The 21,266-nt window shown below is 53.0% G+C and overlaps 1 protein-coding gene across 1 annotated transcript in view; it reads left to right on the top strand.

Annotated features, from left to right (window-relative positions):
• The window catches only part of trappc9 (trafficking protein particle complex subunit 9), a 307,504-nt gene that overhangs the window by 163,708 nt on the left and 122,530 nt on the right, over positions 1-21,266 (top strand). Inside the window, exon 21 of the mRNA XM_064345606.1 lies at positions 16,333-16,475. Coding sequence (XP_064201676.1) covers positions 16,333-16,475 — 143 coding nt within the window. The remainder of the gene's footprint in view (positions 1-16,332; positions 16,476-21,266) is intronic.

The following is a 21,266-nucleotide window of genomic DNA, read 5'->3' as shown; positions in this document are numbered from 1 at the left end:
CACACACATACACACACACACACACACCATAGAAGCGGTGTGACCTCTGACATGGGGACGGCAATAGACAGAAGAATCGATCTGTAATCAGTCGGTGGGCTGCTGTCACACTGAAGGAACCCGAAGCGAGCGAGCTTCACGGGCCAGGACGCCTGGCACCGCGAGCGGCCGGCAGATGGTCCCGATTGGTAATAGGACGGGGTCCCGGAGATCTTGCACGATTTCGGCGGAGACAGAAGGGGAGACGGAGGGATGAGTAAGGAACTTTGGAAGGAGGGATGGAGGAATGACCTGTGCTGGGTTGCGGGCGGGCCAGGAAAGGTTGCCGCCGACTGGACATGAAGTCAGCTGCCCAGAAAGACATTTCCACGTGACGTAAAGCGCGTGCGTCTTTCAGGAGTATACATCCGCACTGAAAAGTAGTACCACCGTTGAGTGTTATTGAATTTTTCTTTTTTACATTTATTAATTTGACAGATGCTTTTATCCGAAGCGCCCCGCAGAAGAGATACGCGCGGCAAGGCTTAACGAAACAACGATGTAGTTACGAACCTGTCCGAAAGCACTGTCAAAATGGCGTCGTCGTGCAAAACGAGACACGATAAGCAGTTTCATTAATAGATTTACTCGCGTGTTTCTGTCCGTTCGGGGCCGGCTCCTTTTACGCGATGCGAGACGTCTGGATTTACGCCGTGCCGTTACCGTCTCTGTGGCGGGAGCATGAATATTTCACACGATCCTCTTTGTGTGATCAGCGCACGCGTCCCGCTGGCACTGCGCCGCTCCCGCCGATCCCGTTAATATCGAAAGGCGTCGGGCTGTCGGGGAGATTAAACGGCGGCGGCAGCGAAAGATAAAAGAAGCGTACGCCGGAGCCGACAAGAGCTTTCGTAAGTGCGGCGTTTCATTTATTTTTTAGAGACTCCTGGCGGCGGCGGAGGAATCAAAAGTTTCTCAGGCTCGGGGGTTGGTGCGCTACAGAGAGTTTTCGGAGCCCAGCACCGATCGCCTTCCTTCAGTCGTGCTGCTTTCAGCGTGCGCTTCCCGGAAGAGTTCACCAGTAGCCCTAGGAAAGGAAAGGAAAGGCCAGCTGAGTTTACGGTCCTCCTACGCGCGCCCCTTCCGAAGGGCAGATGTGCCAGCTTTTTCTTCTGGTTGAACGATCTCGTCGGTCGTCCCGATTACGCTCACGTCGTCCCGGCCGTGATTCGGCAGGGCTGAAGACAAAAACGGGGGGGTTTGTTTCAAACAAAGTGACTGACGGCACTGTTTATTTTTTTTCGGTTTAGGATGGCTAGATTCCGCGCGTCGTCGACATTTCGGCGCCTCGGAGTTCGTATCCGGTTACGCCGCGTCGCGTCGATTCGATCGCGCCCTTTCGCCCACTCAATCGCCTCGCCCGCAAATTGGCACACATCGTGATTGACTTATAAATCCAAAAGGTCTGCGGTCCCCGCTTCACACATTTTGTTTTTGCGGGAAGATGAAGTGATTAATAAGACCTGACCCGTGGCCTGCAGGTGCGTCGCTCCCTGACGCATCACGCCTCTGCCGTGGGCCGCCGCGTGGGCGCCCGGCTCGCGCCTTTTCTCCGAACGTCGCCGCGCGGAATCCGTCTCGCGTCTCCGGTTACGGCGGATTAACGCTGGACCGTGATTGGCTGTTTACATTACATTACATTACATTACAGGCATTTAGCAGACGCTCTTATCCAGAGCGACTTACACAACTTTTTACATAGCATTTTACATTGTATCCATTTATACAGCTGGATATATGCTGAAGCAATGCAGGTTAAGTACGTTGCTCAAGGGTACAACGGCAGTGTCCTTACCCGGGAATCGAACCTGCGACTTTTCGGTTACGAGTCCAGTTCCTTACCCACTGTGCTACACTCCGTCCGTTTAAATAACGAAAGCGCTTAGTTTTCCCTCCCTTAATGCGCCCTGTCGATAATCAAACACGACGGCCTCCTCTTTCCGACACGTCGGCGTTTAGTCCGTCGTGTTTTAATTAATAAAAATTCCGGTCCTTAATCGTTTCTGACGCTTCGTTTGTCGTGCCGTTGCCTCAGTTCGGCGGCGGGGCGGCTGCGACCGTCTCGTTTGTCGGAGAACGGAGCGCCGCGGCCGTCGCGTCTGACGGGAAGCCGTTTGTGTTTCGTGCGCGTTTCTGTCCCGCTCGCGGCCAAGCGGCTGTAGAAACTGTCCGGGGTTGCGCGCGTCTCTCTTCCTGCGTAGGGGAATCCGTGAAAGACGTTAGACGTGTTTGTCTGAAAGGAACCTCAACTGCAAATCTCTGAAACCAGCTGTGGGCTTGTTGGTCGCCACTGCCGTGCACCTTTTTTAACCTGGGACCGCAGTCCCATCTGCCGCCAGCCGGGGGACCGTCTGGCTTCTCCGTAGGGTTAGGGTCACTGGAAATGCAGACCCGTGCCCCTCGGCGCTCGCGCGGGGATTGGCCGCTGGCGGCGCGGAGCGAGGTCAATACGGTGGCCATTTGCGGAGGCTTAAGATAATCCACGAAAGTGCCAGGCGCGCGCTACTGTATGACTGCAGCGCTCATAACTGCATCGGCGTGCCGGCTCACAGAGACGGAGAGAGCTCCCAGCCTGCATCGCACACTCCGAATGGGACCATTATCCATGACCATTGCCACACTTCCACACTTCTCCTTATCTCAGCAATTAAACGGGTCATCTGCTTTTTTTTGGTCTAATTGAGGCCCGTGAGCTCAACTTAACGATGGCCTGAGGGCGTTCTGCCCCCTCGCTGCAGTTTAGCCACTGACCTCCGAGCTCTTTCCCACCCAGCGGATCAACGGCGACAGTTAAAGACTCCAAAAACATGGCAGAGACCCCTCTGCTCACGCATCTGACTCATCGTAGCCTCTGTGTATCCGCCAGGCACAGCTGGGACAGCGTTCGTCGCCTCTTGCCCACTGGACAGACGGGAGCAATTTGGGAAAATTACCAAAACATATTATGACACGCCTGGAGCTTCCATTGAGAGTCGGGCAGTAAAGCGAAATTAAAACGACTCATGGTGAAAGAGGGGCGCTTTGAAAACTACCTCTCGGACGTGTTACGGACTCTTGCCTAGAGGGTCAGGAACGCAGTCTGTGTGAGGGTAGGACAGTTTGAACATTCCAGGCCACTTGTCCTGGGCTTTGGGGTGAAGATGACATCAGCCTGCGTTAGCCACTTTCATAACTGCAGGCCCCAGCATTATTGATAATCCATGCAGCCAAACTGGTTGTTCAGTCCGCAGAGTGTGCCGTATAGACATTTTAAATGTTAGGCAGTGCGAGGTCTGTACGAGAGGCATTTTGGAGAATGTCATTTCAATGGTATGGCAAAATGTCAGGACCACCAAATTCCCCTAGGAAAGCATGTATTTACATGAACATTAGCTACTGTGGCCTTTGTTTTTCTGTGAGTTTTATATAAATATATATGGAATTTGAATCTATATATAACTATGACATGACAGAAATTTGCCTTTGGTAAGGGCTCATAAAAACACAGAGGACAGTGGCTTGCATAAAACGCGCATTGAAGTTAAAATGAAAAACCCACAATAGCACACGGCAAGCAAAAGTGACAGTTTATAAAGGGTTACTGAAAGATGCAAAGGTGGAGGACAGAGGCTGGGGCTGGTGGAAGGCCCAGTCTTCCTGAGACCTGTTGGACCTTCATATACACAGTATTCTCCACTATCACTGTTGGATTTTCACCGTCATTGTTGTCAGGCTCTATTGTTTGGGGTAATGTGAGAATTTCTCATCATCAGCAGTCTTTACAAAGGCTTTGTTTAAGAAATATTAAAATTATAATAATTTCCTCTGAGACTGGCTTTCAAGGGCAAAGGAAAATACATTCTGCTTCCTCAGCAAGAAAGTACGTCCTATTGCCTGAGCGAGATTTTCTTTCTTTTCCGTTCTCCGTGCGACATTGTTCCTCCCGAACCGTCGATTTGCCTCGTGTTTTGTCTCGCATTGACGCAGCGCAAGTCTGAGAATGTCGCGTGGCCCGCAGTTATAGGTTAGGCCGGCGGAAAGTGCCGGAAAATGCGAGACGGGGGGAGAAAGAGAGGTGGCTTGTCTCTCTCAGGCAGCAGGTCGTTCGCACACCTGATAGCGCGTAGCCTCGACTCTCCGGCAAGGAACGCAGACCTTGAAACTCGAGTGCCAGAACAAACTTTTTTCCCCCGCCCCCTCCCTATTGCGACTCAAGAGAGTCTGATACTTCCTCCATTTGTATTCTGTTCAATTGCCTGCCTAGCCGCTTCACTACTGTATTTAAACTGTAGGGGTGAAGATCCTCAGCATTTTTTTATTTTTCTTTTTTGTACACTCGGGAGAGAAACAGAAGAAAACCTGGGGCGAATCACTGATTGTCGATGTGATCGACAGGCAGCGAGCACCGGGGCGTCCTGAAGGTCTGAGGAATTCGAAGCATCCCCGTCCTGCCGTGAGGGCATCGCAGTGTAGCAGAATGCCTTGTGACTCATACGGGCTCCAGAAGCCCGAGACATCAGAAGCCTAATTGTTTATCGGGCCAACAGCTCACTCCTGGTATTACAGACGTGTCAAAGCTCATTGGGTCAGGGCGCGTTTTAAGGACAATTAAACTGTGGAGTTTAAAAAAAAAAATGTTTGACCAGTTTAATGTACAGTGGTGAAAATCCACAAACTCCCCCTCCCTTTTCCTTTCTGTGAAATTGTGTTTGTCTTCTGAAAATAAGTACAGCAGGATTTCATGAATAAATGCAGCGAGAGTTAAGAGGAAGGTTGCCTGGAGCAGGATTTTCAGACGTTCCTTTCATGAGGGAGACAGAGCTCGACGCTATTTTAGAAGAAAGAAGGGAGGGCGGGGGGAAAAAAGGCGAACGGGGCTGTAGACTCGCCGCTGGAGAGCGGGCCTTCTCCCCCTCCGGACGCCTCACCTCGAGGGGCCGCTTAAATTTGGGCCTTGCGTCTCCCCCGCCTGACCGCACGTCGGTCGGGCGTTGGGCGATGCCGGCCCCGCCCCCGTCGCCGTAGCTTTTTCCCACGGCGCCGTCGCGGCGGTGAGATCGGAAGCGCGGAGGCGACGTAATTGGGGGCCCCCGGTCCTCGGTAGCCCGGGGCAACGGCTCGTCTGATTTAAACGTTCCTGAGACGCGGCGAGCTGAACTGAAATGCGCTAACCCGGAATCAGGGCCCTGATTACCGCTCAAGCCTGGCAGGTCTTTCTCACCCCGGCCTCCTGCTTCGGAAAGAGGAATTATGGCTCGTTTCTCAATACGTGATTTATATACTTAAAACATTGTCTTGTCTCGGGCCTTGGCTGTGTGAGAGAGAGCGAGAGTGTGAGGAGGAAGAGAGAGAGGGAACCTACCCAAATCAAGTATCGCTACCCAATGTTAGCCCGACCGTTGCTGGTCTCAGCAAGTCCGCACACCCTGCTTTTATTGGCTGAGAGAGCAGCGATTCCAGCCGCAAGACGCGCTGAGCTTTACCGGTAAGCATCTTCCATGCCCTTTTTTTTTTTCATCTTCCGCATTCAGCTTCCTGCAACCGAAGCCTTGTAGCAGTGATTCATATTTGCAGAGAGGACCCGGATTTCTCCAAAGATCCTCGCACTGCCTCCGAGGCACTTCCGCCCTGGTCACCCATGCAAGACGGACCGCTACGGGTGTGCTTTTCGGGAACTTAAAATAACCCCAACCGCACGCTTGGCCGAGCAGACCGGAGTGTGCGCAGCTCATTTTACCGTACCTGAGGGAAATCTGTCCTGGCTTGCACAGCTGTTCATATACTCAAAGCACACAGTTTGGAGGAGCCTGTGCTAACAGTGAATTAGCCCTGTTGTTTGGGAAATGGAGGCGTTTGATGTGCAAATGTGTAATTACATTAGCATTATTTGCTATACCTATCTCCTAGGCAACTTATCCCGGTGCTGTAGGTGCCCTCCCCTGCTCTGTTTGGTTAAGAGTCCGTCGCGCGCGGGTAGGTTTGGAGACGGGCGCGCGGCGCGTTTTGAGCGGAGGACGAGCGAGCGAGCGAGCGAGCGGGCGGGCGCGACCTGGCCGCGTTCGATCTGCGTCTCCGCTCGGGGCCGAAGCGATGCCTCAGAACGCTCCCGATTTGCGGGCGATAAGGAGGCCAGGCCTTCTCGGGCTGTCACGCCGATTCGCGTCTCCGCCGATTACAGATCAGCCGCGCGGCCCCCCCGCCTCCTCCTCCCGCGCGCCGCCTCGGGGGCCGCTCGAAACGGACGGACGGGCGGCCGGGGCGGTCCGATCCCCCCCGCGTCCCCCGCGCTGCCCCGGCGCATTAGCTCTGTGAAACCCAATAACGTTTATTCCCCTCGTCCTGTCACTCTCTGTTTGACTCGGCCGGCTGAGCTCCTGGACAGAAATAGCACTCGAGGAGACATGAGGCCTTGTTGTAACCTTGTGAAGTGCTTCGTGACGCTTATCTCTGACACCGCGCGTTCACTTCCCCCCCCCTCCCCCTCCCCGTTTCAGGGGCTGCAGGGCAAATACAGAAAGTACGGGAGAAATGACCGCCCCCATTGATTTTTTTATGGCTTTTTTGTTCCTCCATTGTATTCACCGGTGGTGTTGCAGTCAGTCACACGGCCTGCCGAACGTGTCATTATTCATAAGGCGTCTGCTGTGCCCAAATAGAGAAACCCTGGCAACGGCGCTGTCGAGGAAATAAGCTCAGAAGACGCCGTGGGCCACGCGGCGCTTGGACGGTGTCCCTCTGGGTGGCGTTACCTCTTTTCTTTTATCAGCATAACAGCGAGAGCCAAGAACTCAGGGAAATATGTTCCGCAGGAAGCAGTGAGCGCCCTTCGGAGTCGACGGTTCGTTCGGAAAGCGGGCGCGGCCGCGTAAGGAATCGATTCGGTTTGCGTGCTTTGTGTCGAGTAGCTCGGCCTGAGGGGAAGAGGAGAAGGTGGGCGTCCCTCCGTCAAATCTGCCTGTTGGACCCGGGCCGCTGCAGCACCGCTTAAAGGGGCGCGGCTTGCAAACCGGGCCTCTCTGATTGGCTGGACCGTGCTAAAAAGCGACGTGTGATATCTCATTCTCACAATCCCATCGATACTGAAACTTCATTCAGTCTTTTAAAAGAGCTTTAAAAGCGCTCACGCTTAAACCTGACCTATACCCTATTGCAGTGGTTCCTAAACTCGGTCCTGGGGGAGCCTTGGCATGCTGGTTTTGTTTTGTTCTCTTTCTCAATTAAGGCTGTTGAACACCTGTGTTCTTTAATTAATTTCTGACGCAAGTTTACTTCTGCTGGTTTGGCTCGTTATCATTTATTTTGAATCTAACAAGTGATTCGTCTTAGTGGCCATGTTGCTACTCACCAATTAGGGGCCAATTGATTTTCCTTTTTAATTTGTTTTTTTTTTTTTGCCTCTTTATGTAATCATTTGCAACATAGCACAGTATGAATATGGGACTTTTCAGGACATGCATAGCTATTTCTGACGTAACGTGGCTTAAGAGGATAAATAATCCCTCAAAACATGAAAAGTATAATTAAGAAAAATTAGCAGCTTGTTGAAATTCTGGGATTGCAATTGCGGTTGGAACGAAAACCAGCATACACAGTGTTTGAGAACCACCAGCCCTATTGTAAATAGTGAAAGCCTGGATTTATATACTGTAGTATAAATATATACGCTGTGCTGTAGTAAAAATGAACTGTATATTCAGGGGCTCTCTTCCCCTGCCTGCTCTGCTATCTCAGAAGAGTCTGGAGAGCGAGCGCGTCTTCTTCCTCAGCCGAGGGCTGCTATTTTTAAAGGTGTAAATTCGGAGGGCATTAACGGCTGGTTCGTTACGGCGCGGTGCGCTCGCTCTCTCTCTCCCTCGCACGCTCGCTCGCTGCAGATCGCTCGCTCTCTCTCTCGCTCGCTCGCTGCAGATCGCTCGCTCTCTCGCTCTCTCTCTCTCCCTCGGTCGCCCGCTCGCTGCAGGCCGCGCTCGGTCTCTCTCTCTCTCTCTCTCGCTCGCCCGCTCGCTGCAGGCCGCACTCGGTCTCTCGCTCTCTCTCTCGCTCTCTCTCTCGCTCGCTCGCCCGCTCGCTGCAGGCCGCGCTCGGTCTCTCTCTCTCTCTCTCTCTCTCTCTCTCTCTCTCTCTCTCGCCCCTCCCAGGCTCCGCATCGCGCTGCTCTATTCCGCGCACGCCCGGCTCATTACAGGCAGGGCTATTTTTAGCAGCGTGTGATTGAAATAGAGTCCTCCGGGAGCCCGGGTGTGGGGGGGGGGGGGGGAGGGGGGGAGCGGGGGCTGTGAGGCGGGGGCTGTGAGCGGGAGCGGGAGGGGGGGAGGGAGCGGAGGAGCCGTACCGTAGCGACTCCGAGGAGGCAGAGCGGGCTGTGGGAAAAGGGACGTGTCGGCGGCGCTGCGTGCGTAGGGCCAGGAGCGCTGCGCCCGGGGGCCAGTCTGGGGAAAAAAAACACCCCCCCGCTGTCTCCATTTTCCTCCCCCCCCCCGCATGAATACACCACCACCTTCCACCCCCGCACACCCCCATCCACCTGAAGTCTTGGTTTCAGCAAATGCTGCAGCTTTCCAATTCCGCCACATTCGCGGCAGCCCGTTAATGCGCTTCGCTCCGGGGTACGGGGTCGCCGGCCGCAACGCTGCAGCGGTCGTCTCCTCACGCGCGGCATGCAGGCACTGCGCCCCTGTACCCGAGAGGGACCCAGTCTGATTACCGCTACAGAGCTCAGTCTTTTTCAAAATACAAAACAAATGCTGTTTTTTCCCCCTTTGACCCGAACAGAAAATAAAGTTCACGAATCCTCCCTGATTTTCATTATTAATCCTACGCTCCTGTCGTTAAAATCGACAACTTTCAGTCCTGTGTTTTGTCAAACATCTGTCCAGGTTTCATTTAAGGTTTAAAATTAGTCATTTTAGCATAAAATATTTCAAGGCTAGTGTCTGTTTCATCGGCATCAGCTGTTGTGTCAGTGACAACAGATTTTAAAGCCACTTCAGTGAGGTGTTTACAGAGTCCCATATGAAAAAAACAGCTTTGAACTAGGAAGATCCAAATGGAAATGTGTGGAATGTGTGTGTTTCTCTGCAGTCATAGGCCACACCCATACAAATCCATGAGTGACAGTGGTGTCGATCCTGAAACACGTAATCGTAAAAGCCTTGACCAAGCGATGTGATCACAAGCTTAATAGAATTCTGAAACGTAGGCCAAGGACAAAACCATTTTAGCCTTATCAGGGCTTACGTTAGAATAAAGATCTGGTTAACTGAACAATCGGTTAATTGACCAATTGTTCGTCTTGCACTTTAGTTCTTTCAAATCCAAATGCTGTAAGTCATAGAGAAATAAAGCACATCTGGTAAATGAACGATGTGACCTCTTGGGCACATATTCTCCAGTCCTGGGCCTGCTGACGCGTCTCCCTGTTAGCGCTCCCTGCTAGCGCTCCCTGCTAGCGCTCCCTGTTAGCGCTCCCTGCTAGCGCTCCCTGCTAGCGCTCCCTGCTAGCGCTCCCTGTTAGCGCTCCCTGTTAGCGCTCCCTGTTAGCGCTCCCTGTTAGCGCTCTCTGTTAGCGTCTGTAGCTGCAGCTCGCCCCGCTGAAGGACTTGCCGTATCACTCAGCGCTAACTGAATAAACGCCCGCAAAACACGTAATTATACATCTGAATGAGCTTCTCTCCGTCTCCCGCTCCAGCAGGCGAGCGCGATCGCCGCCGTGCCCCCGTCACGGCGAGAGCTTTAACGGCGGCGGCGGCGGCGGCGGTGGGCAGTATCCGGGAAAAGGCCCGGCGGACGGTCGCACCCGCGATTAATTAACTGCCGTCGCCCGGCCGTCTCCGTTCGCCGGCTAGCTAATTAGCGTTAGCCTCCGGCGGTTCGCTCGCGCGGTCAGCCGCCGACTCCCGGGGGACGACGGCGGTGTTAATTTGCCGTAAACCCGCGGGGTTCGATAAACGCGGCGCGCCGAGCGAGCCGAGCCTCGTGGAGGGAAGGGCAGGCCGCGGCCGACCGGACTGAAGGGAGAGCTCTGCCGCGGGTCGTAGCGGACCCGCTGGAACGATATATATTTTTAGTCGAGACGGCTCGCGCAGGAAGTCGTGAGATCTCCCTGGGCTCCCGCGGCGGTTTCAGGCGACGGCGCCTCAGAGCGGTCTCTCACTCGGTACGGGCGGCGTCCCGCCCTCGCCGCGGCGCGTCGAAAGCAGAGGGGCGCGGCATCGCGGCTGAAGTGTGCCCAGCCGAAGCCTTTCGGTCAGATCAGGGCAAGATGGCTCCCTGCAGTGGCCGCTAGTCCTCCGGCGCACCGCCGGGGCCGGTTAGGGCGCGCTGTTATTGGCCGCATTGATCGGCCGGGACGGGGTTCCCTGTTAGCGCTGCGAAGTGCAGGTAATGCTTTGCATGCTGGGAAAAGGAGCGCGGTGTCCTTGGCGGGTAAACACGTAAATATGTTTTCACACACAGTCTGATGTCACACACGGACATCAGAGGATTGTGTTCAGGTCTGAGCTGGCTAGCTAACCCCTAACCCCTAACCCCTAACTGCTCTGGCGAATGAGAGGCATCAATTGTAAAGCGCTTTGGATAAAAGCGCTATATAAATGCAGTCTATATATAAATGCAGTCCATAGCTAGCACCAGAGATCACAATCGGCCTCACCCCAGCACTGATAGGTAAAGTTGGCCTACTGCCATCTCCCGGCCAAGTGTTTGTCTGCCACGCCCTGTAACTGTGACCTGGTTAGGCTAATGTAGGATTTTGGTGGATGTGGTATGGCTGATATGGCTGATATTGGTCTATTCACAGTCCTATTAGTACCCAGAGTGTATCGCCAGTCAGTTAGTATTGGCATTCTGACAGTCTCAATGCATTTCCCCCTACAAATGTTCTTTGCTCTGTGGCCTAATGCTGACAAATAGTGGGTTCAGATTGGCCCTATGTCAACTGCCAGCATTGACTCACATTGACTCAAACACGTGACTGTGAAGGCTGCAGCATTGGTCTTGGCTTGAGTCTAGAATAGCCTGTCAGCCAGTCACGTTGGTTTTTCAAAGATCAAAGCATGCTGAGAGCCAACCTGGATGACTTTCGTGGGACCGTTGCCAGCAGCCAGTGCTGGAGCATTCTGGTTGGCCCAATGGTCTGGCAATGAGCAAACCTTAGACGAGCAGAAGAAAGTGACACAAGACGGCACCGGGCCATCTGTGTCCTGTTTACAGCGTACCCATTTGTGTTCAAATTCTGAGATTGGATTGTGGGCAAGGTAAAGATAGCATAATAAATATCTAATAGATATCTAGTTTGCCTATGGGGCAGGCGGTCGGCCAAAATGTCCTCATATCATTTCGGTGAAGTCACATTTGAGCCACCGACAACTCCGTTCCACTTAAGAGCTCAGTGGGAAAGACGAGAGGAGTGACATCACGCGGAGGAGGGCCAATCTACTCCAGATCACGCTGCGCCGAGTGCCTCCATCAGCAGCGTGGCGCATTTGTGGAAACGATGTCCGCCGCGAGGTACGGAACGCCAGCCGCCCGCTTCCTCCCGGGTCAGCGGCCGAGCTTCCCCATCGTTCCCTTCCGCTCCGGGATCCTCTAGCCCAGGGGTGCTCACACTTTTTCAGCATGCGAGCTACTTATAAAATGACCAAGTCAAAATGATCTACCCACTACAAAAATGCAAAACATATATTTATTTACAAATATATTGAGGATTCTTTATATGTACAATGTATGTTGATGTACCTTGCATAACCGCATGAGCCAATATTGCACAACACAACATAATTAACTATGTACATTTTTTTGTCATTATTTGAGTTTAGTCTGATGACTTGCACTGAATTAATCAGCCAGGGATACATAGTCCGGACAGTAGCTGCTGACAGCCAGCCTCAAGCACACTTCCAAATGTTCATCAGTCATGGTGGAACGGTACTTGGACTGACTAGCTTGTTAGTTTTGCTGCACTTGGCGCCGTTGTTTGCGCATGCGCACTGACCTAAGTGTCAGAAAAATTCAGATGTCATCTAACTGGCTGCCCTATATCAATCAAGTGACGGGATGGATGATAGGCTGACGTCTATTATTTTTAAAGGAGTACCATGGTGATTTTCACACTTTCTCGGTTTTATGTGCTATTTGCACAAGAGGCATTGAAGAAACACAATGAGCAAAGTATTAAATATGTCCGTTCTGTATTTTTGGAGAAATATGCGTTTTAAATTCATCGTCCTATTTTCAACCGGTTGAGAAAGTTGTCATTTTGCTGCATCACGAATACAGTAACCACTCCCATTTCCACGCTCCGTAAAGAAATCTGACAGGACACACCGTCCTGCTGTTCAGACAATGCAAATATTTGACTAACGTTAGGTTCACTTAAATTAGAGTGCCTTTAGATTATTTCTGGTTATCAGAATATCAGATATTCATTTAGCTAGCTAGCTAACGTTAGCTAGCTAGGAGTTTGCTTTCATAAGGCAATGTTATCGATAACGTTAGCTTGCTAGTTTGCTTTTATGAGGACGTTATAGTTGTGCTTTTATCTTAACTTGGCTAGCTAGATAGCAAAAATTATAATTGGATATAAGTCAACGTCCTTACCTTAGCTATCTATCGATACTTGATATACTACTAAGCTAGCTAGCTTGTGAAAATTCAGTCTCCCAAAGAGAGCGTAGCATGGGGGTAGCTATGGTAACGGGGCACGGTCTGTCAATCATAGCTAACTGACAGTTCTCATTACCACGTCAAGACGGTTCGGGTGAATTTTTATAGTGGGAAATTTAGGCTTAGAAAAATACGTTTTAAAGTACATTGAAATGACTGAAGAATAAAAAAATTATGCACATTTGTTTTGTTGTTGCCTAAAGACAACTGGGAAGTGTCACGTTCAACCACCATGGTACTCATGCGATCTACCAATACTGCCTTTGCGATCGACTGGTAGATCGCGATCGACGTATTGAGCACCCCTGCTCTAGCCGTCCCTCCCCGCTCCCGCCGGACGCTTCGACGCGGGGTCGCTCGGTCGCGGCGCCCGGAAGAGCGCGCCGGCGGTTCCTATCCCCCCATATTCCCAGCGCTTGTGCCGCGCTCACAGGTCCGAGCTTCCCAGAATGCAGTGCAAACGAACCCCGGCGGCGGGGGGGGGGGGGTTGGAGTCCGAGGCAGGCTCCCCCGCCTTCGCGTCCGGCGAGTTCTCGCGCGCGAGCTGCTGACCTTGGTCCAGCCACCGCGCCGACTCCCCGCTAATGGAGGCCGCGCCGGTCAGCCTCGTTCTCGGACGCTCCGCCGGGGAGGGGGAGGGGCGGTAAAAAATTTCATTTGCAATTGAGGGCGCCCCGGTGACTCGCCAGGATGTCAGCGAGCGTGATTTGCAAGGGGACCTTTTAAAATCTCATTTCAAACACACCGCCCCTCAGTAACTCACCTCCTGCTGGCTCTCAGATCCCCATCATCGCTGTAGCTGGCTCCCAATTTACTGCGATTTACGGTGATGAAATTGAGCGCGCGTACCGTAACTAATGTACGCGTGCACCGCAGGGCGTAGGTCATTGGCCTGTAGTAGACATCTTCAAAATAAACAAAAAAAAAACCTGCCTTGTGCTCTCAAAAATGAAAACTTTACAAAGTTGAAATATCAAAAAGAAGGATTGTATGTGTCTCCATTAATGAAGAAACTTTGAACGTCAGTTAGCCCACGAGCGGACCTGGTCTGCAGTCGCTACCCAGTAAATGCATCAGTCAATGTGTCTGACATGACATTGGCATCGAACGCGTTTCTCTGTACGTAAACGGGCACCATTTTTCGTGTCATTATGTCACCCCTTCAGAAGGCCTTATCCCTCAGAAGGCTGCTGCTTTTTAATGGACGCTGACACGGGCCGGTTATCGGGTTGTGAGGGCGTGTATCCACACGCCTTTCCCCCGGAGGCCATTTGCAGAGGAGTAGATGAGGTGAGGGGACGGGAGAGTGAGCGATCGTCGGGAGGAGCGGCGCTGAGCTGAGGGATGGTGATGAGTCCTGGGGGCTCCAGCTCGTGGGCTGGCTGCTCGTTCCCTTTGCAGGTCTCGGTGCCGGTTATGTGCATTGATAACCGATAGCTGATAGCCGCGGGCCGCGGGGGGGGGGCGCTGCGTCTGCGTCAGAGCGGTCTTACCCTAAATAAGGTTTTCCGCAGACGAAACGTCCGCTATTCCCGCGCGAAAGGCGAAAGGCTTGTTGGGGTTTGATTGCGCCGCTCGGGGGAAGTGCGTACCGTTTGTTCGCCTTGACAAAAAAGCAAATAAACTTTGCAGGATTTCAGATGCTCTGCGAATTCGTTTCTGTTCAGTTCAGTTCAGTTTTATTTGTATTGCACTTTTTACAGACGTTGCCGCAAAGATGCCCTTAACCGTGAAAATGCAAAACGCCAGGCCTGGACCCCCAAAAAGCAAGCAATTGCTGTAAAAACAACAAAAAAGACTCCCCATTGGGAAGAAAAACAATCCAAACGGTCGTGAGAAAAATCCCTGATGGGAAGAAATCTTGGGAGGACCCAGCTGGCCGGCCTGGTGTGAGAGTTAGGATAAGAATGTATGGTAACAGAAATGTAATGAGGGATCTAGCAGAGGAAACAATAGCATGGGTTGGGCAGTCAGAGGTAGTTAAATTGGCTGATGAAATAGGCTGTCCAAGTAGAGGAGATTGTAGTTGCATCCAAATCAGAGGCCTGTGTCGGTGCTTCTAGGCCTCCAGGTGTCATGGCGTGGGTCTGAACCAGCAGAGGGACGAGGCGACTGGAGCGGTCTGCAAATTCAGGGAGGGGGGGAGGGGAGGGGGGGAGGGGGAGGGGGGGAGAGGCCCCCAGAAAGTAAACAGAAGAGAGAACAAGGATTAGCGACTATAATTATGAGATTAACTCGCGCATATGCTGGGGCCTCAGTGTAATATTGAGAAGCCCCTGAATAGCATCGTCGTGTACCAGACAGAATGCTCCAGCGCGGTGCGCACACATCGTCTCCATTCAGACCGCGCTGCCGCCGCGGATCTGTAATCTGATCGGACGGCGGCGCGGGGAGTTATCGCCGGTGTGGCATCGCGCTCGTGTGTGCGGGCCCAACGCGGGCGGCTCGCTCCCCCTCCGCTCATTAATACTCCCCCAGGGGTGACACGCCGTGCTTACGCTTTTAAAATGGATGTTTCGCTCTCGCCCCCTTCCCCTCTCGCTCTCTCTCTCGCTCTCTCTCTCGCTCTCACTCTCTCTCTCACTCTCTCTCTCTCCCCCTTCCCCTCTCTCTCTCTCTCTCTCTCTCTCTCTCCCCCTTCCCCTCTCGCTCTCCCCCCCTTCCCCTCTCGCTCTCTCTCTCTGTCTCTCTCTCTCTCTCTCTCTGTCTCTCTCTCTCCCTCTCTCTCGCCCCCTTCCCCTCTCACTCTCACTCTCTCTCTGTCTCTCTCTCTCCCTTCCCCTCTCGCTCTCACTCTCTCTCTGTCTCTCTCTCTCTCTCTCTTCTCCCCTTCCCCTCTCTCTCTCTCTCTCTCTCTCCCCCTTCCCCCTCTCTCTCTCTCCTCCTTCCCCTCTCGCTCTCCTCTCTTCTCTGTCTCTCTCTCTCTCCCCCTTCCCTCTCTCTCTCTCTCTCTCCTCCCCCTTCCCCTCTCTCTCTCTCTCTCTCTCTGTCTCTCTCTCCCCCTTCCCCTCTTTCTCTCTCTCGCTCTCACTCTCTCTCGCGCCAAGGCTCACTGACGCGCCACACAAAATCCTGATGTCCTGAATCCTTTCCAAGCTAGCGTCTGGCGCACGCACACACACACACACACGCACACGCACACACACACGCACACTCACATGCATGCAGAGCACTGAACACATGTAACCCATACCTGCTGCAAGTTGTAATGTGTCTTCTGTTCTTCCTCGCCTGTGGTTCAAAATGTAATTGCCCCTAGGTAGATGAAAAAAGTAATATTATACTGAAAACTGTTATGCGAGGTTTATACAGTACAGTCTGACAATGGATAGTTAATCATGAATGGATACTGTGCGCACACACAGGCACGCCTCTTCATAAACACACACTTTTTTTAATAACTCCATGTACTGCCTGAGATATTTATCTTCTGTAGATACTTATTTTTCTTTGGCTGCTGGTTGCTTTTATTCACAGGAAACATCCCCAAAAAAAAGATTAAAGGAAAAAATAGCGAAAGAAGGTTTCTGTGTCCTATGTCAAAAAAGTTTCCAGTTGTAAGAAATCTCTCTCTCTCTCTCTCTCTCTCTCTCTCTCTCTCTCTCTCTCTCTCTCTCTCTCTCTCTCTCTCTCTCTCTCTCTCTCTCTCAGACTTTGGAGGCCATCCTGAACTTCCGGTACTCTGGAGGGGCGGGTCACGCGGAGGGCTACTACCGGGAGGTGTCTCTGGGCCTGCGCCTGGACGTGGAGCCCTCTGTGCTCTTCACCCGCGTGGCCACGCTGCCCGCCACCAGGTGAGCCACGCCCACCACAGCCCCTCCCCGGGGCCACCCCCGCGGCCGAGTCGCCGCCCGCGCCGTTATCTCGGCCGCCGTGACGACCGGGGATCTCCGCCCCGTGGGTCCCCACGCCCCCGGGGGACGTGTCACTTCCCGCGACGGGAACGGAGACGCGTATTAATGAGCATTCCGCTGCCGTGTCGGGCCTCGGACAGCCCCGCCCAAAACCCCGCGGCGAGGGAGACGGATGGCTCTGCGGGCCCCGCCACTTGAAGTGAATCATTAGCTGTGATAATATCTGCGGTTTAACCCATCCGTCTTGCTCCGGTGATGGATCTCGCTTCTCCCTCGCTGTACCGTCATCGTCGTCGTCCTGTCACCCCCTCTCGTCAGTCCTTCCCCCGCCCCCCCGTGGAGATGTGCAGGTTGCCGCAGCGCTGTGTGTCTCTCTACGCTGACGTGTCGCCGCGCTCTCTCATTAATAACCCGCTCCACGGCCCGGGCGGCCAGGGGAGACGCCGCTCGTTTGCTGAGCGGGATTCTCGGGAGAGATTCGCTGTTCGATTGGCGTGACGGTCGGGCGCTGGGAGGCTCCGCCCCGTTGCCTTCGCCAGGTTCCCCCCGGTGGCGCGCGTAGGCCCCCCGCCACCTGAACAGGAACCGCCGCTCGCCGCTTCGGAAAGGAGGGTCTGCGCGGTGGGGGAACATGCGAAGAGACGCAGCAAGCGGACCTTCGAAACTCAAATGCGCGCTGATGCTCGCCGTGATCGTCGTGTGTGTCATTACGGCAGGATGACAGCTGACCGGTGTATTAAATGTATAGCGTTCCTGTTGTTTTGGCATGAATGTGTAGATTGTCAGGCTACCCAGGGACACCCATCACTCATAATGGCTGCACCGTACAAAACTAGAGATGGAAGTAGTGCGATGGCAGAAAACACAAATTAAAACCATCGACAGATCATATATCCACTTTGTTTTGTCCAGGGTGACAGAACTCAAACGTTTTAAAATGCATACACAAATATTTTGTGTATGAAATCATACGGCTGCTTTTGTAGCATCACCATTACCATGATGCTTAGTTGAAAGACCAGAGAGACAGTGAAGTGAACGGGCTCTTTTATGCCATTCGATGATGCCCAGTTTCAGTACCGGTGTGGAGTTGCAGAAACCCAGCTGATGAAGCGGATGGTGTCGGCAGGTCAGTCGTCTCCGGCGCGAGGAGCGATGAAACGGCGCGGCGGGGGGGTTGGTCGGCTGGACGATCGAGGGGAGGCTCTGTCGCGAGCCCACCGAGCGCAGACAGGCCGGCGCGTTTGAAAGAGAGCGGAGGGAGAGCGCTCCCACGCGTCTCATCAGCCGAGAGCGCCCCCCCTCCGTAGGTGCGGAGCGCTCGCGAACGCAGCGAGGGCCCCCGCCTGCGGCTCAGAGAGAAACGCTGCGATCGCGGGAGGGGGGATGGGAAATGGCTCTCGGCTCTCTCCGGTTTCCTCTTCATTCGGCTTTATTCTGGAGTCCTTCTGAGAAAATCAGCCCCCCCCCCTCCTCTCCCCTGCCGTCGTGCGGGGCTGTGGTGTGTGAGAGTCAGTGTGGAGGTGTGTGGATGGATGCTGTGGAAGCGCTGAGCCTCGTGACCCCTGTCTGATGTGCTGCCACACTGCCTCTCCCCTGGCCCCGATAGGAGCAAGATTACACAGGCCGCAATGAATTTCTTATCTGCTGCGCCGGGGTGTCACATTCACTGTGTGTGTGTGTGTGTGTGTGTGTGTGTGTGTGTGTGCGTGTGTGTGTGTGTGCGCGTGTGTTCCTGCATGTTTGTGTGGTGTGTGTCTGTATGTATGTGTGTTTGTGTGTCTGTCTGTCTGTCTGTATGTGTGTCTGTGTCTGTGTGCGTGTGTGTGTGTTTGTGTGCGTGCGTTCCTGCATGTTTGTGTGGTGTGTGTCTGTATGTATGTATGTTTGTGTGTGTGTCTGTCTGTCTGTATGTGTGTCTGTATGTATGTATGTGTGTTTGTGTGTGTGTCTGTCTGTCTGTATGTGTGTCTGTATGTATGTATGTGTGTTTGTGTGTGTGTCTGTCTGTCTGTATGTGTGTCTGTATGTATGTATGTGTGTTTGTGTGTGTGTCTGTCTGTCTGTATGTGTGTCTGTATGTATGTATGTGTGTTTGTGTGTGTGTCTGTCTGTCTGTCTGTATGTGTGTTTGTGTGCACACATTAGAGAGTACTATTTCAGGCCATTTTACCGTTGCATCAATACCATTTCAGAATCAAAAATAGCACTGCAATTCATTGTGTGCACAATATATTGATGGACAGATATGTGCAGAAAACATCGATTGCTCCAGATGGGGTCGTTAAGCTCTGTAATGCGAGCGCAGCCGAAAGTGAGAGTTAAATGAGGGGTAGAGTATCTGTTGTTTCTCGATCCGTATGTAAATCAGTTGTCTTCCATCACGCTTACTCGCAGAACCACGGCGTCCCCTCCCCCCGTATTCCATTAATGGAAACGCTTCGACAGGCTCCTCCGTTCAGGATGAGCCCTGGAGTTATCGTTTTAAATCTTCTGGACGGGGCCGCGTCACGCACCGCGCCAAAAAAACGAACGCAAAATCAGCATTTATCGATTAGGCGTCCCGAGGACCGACCTGCGTTCTTCGCGAAATTGATCTGGATCGACACGGTTAATCATCCTGTCTTCTCAGCCGCCGTCGGCGGAGGTCTCTGGCGGCTCCGGCCGCCGCCTCGATGGCGGGTTCGGCTAACGGGGGGCGGCTGGAGACGACGGAGGTCGAAGGGTCGCCACGGAGCGGACCCGTCGCGCTCAGGCTCCGTGACTTCAGATACCAGCCGGTCTGGGCCGGGCCGTTCAGCCCGTAAGCGTTAGCGTTAGCTCCGACCCCACCGAGGCTTTCCCTGAGAGAAATTTCTGGAATTGTTTTACGCGTCCGGGCCCTTCTCTGATCAATAGCAGCAAACAGCTGACCTCACAACTCATTTGCTACCGTGACAGAGCTTGTTCCAGAAATAGAAGCTCTGTTCATTATCGGGCTCTCCTGTTTTCCGATGGCTTGCCATTTCCACTGCATGTTCTTGGCTTTTAGTGTATCGTTTTTATCATTAGTTTGCAGGTAGATGCCATTGGCATTCTAAAAGGAATGCATTTTTGCTGAAACACAAGTGCAACCCCCCCGCCCCCCCCCTTCTGGAACCACAATGTTTATAAAACATTATTTCAAATATAACCCTTAATGTTTGGATGCCTTTGAGCCTGAGTTGGGGGGTCCCTGATCAGAAAACCTTGAAAACTCCCTGGTCTAGAACATTCTCCACAGAAATGTATAGTTCTGTAGCCGCATATGCACACAGCTTCCCCTTTTCAGAATCCTCAGAATCTCCCATCGTTGACTCGGAGCCCGGTCCACCGCAGCGCACGGCGAACTGACGAGCGGTGCCCCTGCCGCCCGCCGAAGGAGACCCCGACAGCGCACGCAGATCGGCGGGGTTAACCGGTGTCGCCGCTCGCCCGGGCAGCCGCCCGCCGTCGTCGCGGCGACGCCGCTCCCGGCAGCTCCTGGCTCCTCAGCAGCGGCGGTCTGAGGGACGAGCTCCCGTTAGCGCGCGGCGGCGGCGGCGTTGGCGGCGGCAGGCGAGAGGCGGGCGGGCGTGGGCCGCTCCCTTTGATTGATTACGCCCGGCGAAACGCTCGCGCATATAAATCACGGCTCCGCCCCCGCTCCCCATTAATCACCTCCCCCGTGAGAGAGACAGAGACAATTAAAGAAACAGCGATACCTCGCTTTAAAAATATGTGCCTTTAATTGCCAGACAGTTTATTAAGGGCCTGGGCAAACTCCACTTAAGTGTCCATTTGCGTTAGAGAATACTGTTACAGTGCCAGGGAGGTGCCGAACGGTTCTGAGTAGGCACCGTTTCTTTGAGAGTCGATTGGCGGCGAACGCGGCGTTCTCACGCGTCTGGGCGGTGGAGGACGCGCCAGGGGCGCGTCTCATCTCGCACGCGCTCGCTCCGATCTCTCGGAGTTAAGCACAGAATTACACGGCTTCGCCGAATGAAACACTCGAGCCGTCAGGCTCGTCGCCGTCATCAAAAAAGAGAAAAAGGCGCGGATCTTTTATGAAACGCGGCTAAGCCGTTCCCTTTTGATCTGAGCACCTCTCTTTCTAACCTGCCTGCTGAAGTGAAGCTTTTTTCTGTGGGAATTGCAGCATCTGTTGCTTTGAATTTATCGCATGAGCTGCGCTGGAACGCTTTTTTTCCCTGTCTGTAAGCCTTTGAACAGAAATCGCGGGGCTCAGATCCAACTGCCGATCTGTTTCTTCAAATTGGCGCGGTGCAAAATTGCTGCACTTGTGACTGGGGCGTCAATAGGAGACCTCAGAGAGACGCTGCGTATGGATATCCTGATTACGTGCTGTTCTTTAAGCAAAATTAACATGTCTGTGTAAGAATTAATACAAAAAAAAAAAGAAAAATCATCATCATTGTTTTATGAAACAAATCTCCATTTACCAGTATGGTGTGTTTTGAATGGCTGAGAGTGGCATTCAAATTTTGCCCCAATACCTGATCATTTCTGCCTTACTGTGTACAAGGGCAGGCCAGAGGACATACTGACCCATGAGCCTCGTGTTTTCTACAGAGATAAGTGCAGTCTGGGTATAAAAACAACCATGAAGTAGCAAACCTTCACATTCTGGGTGTGTAAAAAGAAACACCAAACACACAGACCTTGAGATGCCTCGTAAGCTTCCGCAGAAGAAACACCTAAGATCTGCGGCAG

This window comes from Anguilla rostrata, chromosome 8, assembly GCF_018555375.3.
Source record: "Anguilla rostrata isolate EN2019 chromosome 8, ASM1855537v3, whole genome shotgun sequence".
In the NCBI taxonomy this organism is placed as follows: Eukaryota; Metazoa; Chordata; class Actinopteri; order Anguilliformes; family Anguillidae; genus Anguilla; species Anguilla rostrata.
This window is presented reverse-complemented; position numbering and strand designations above follow the sequence as displayed.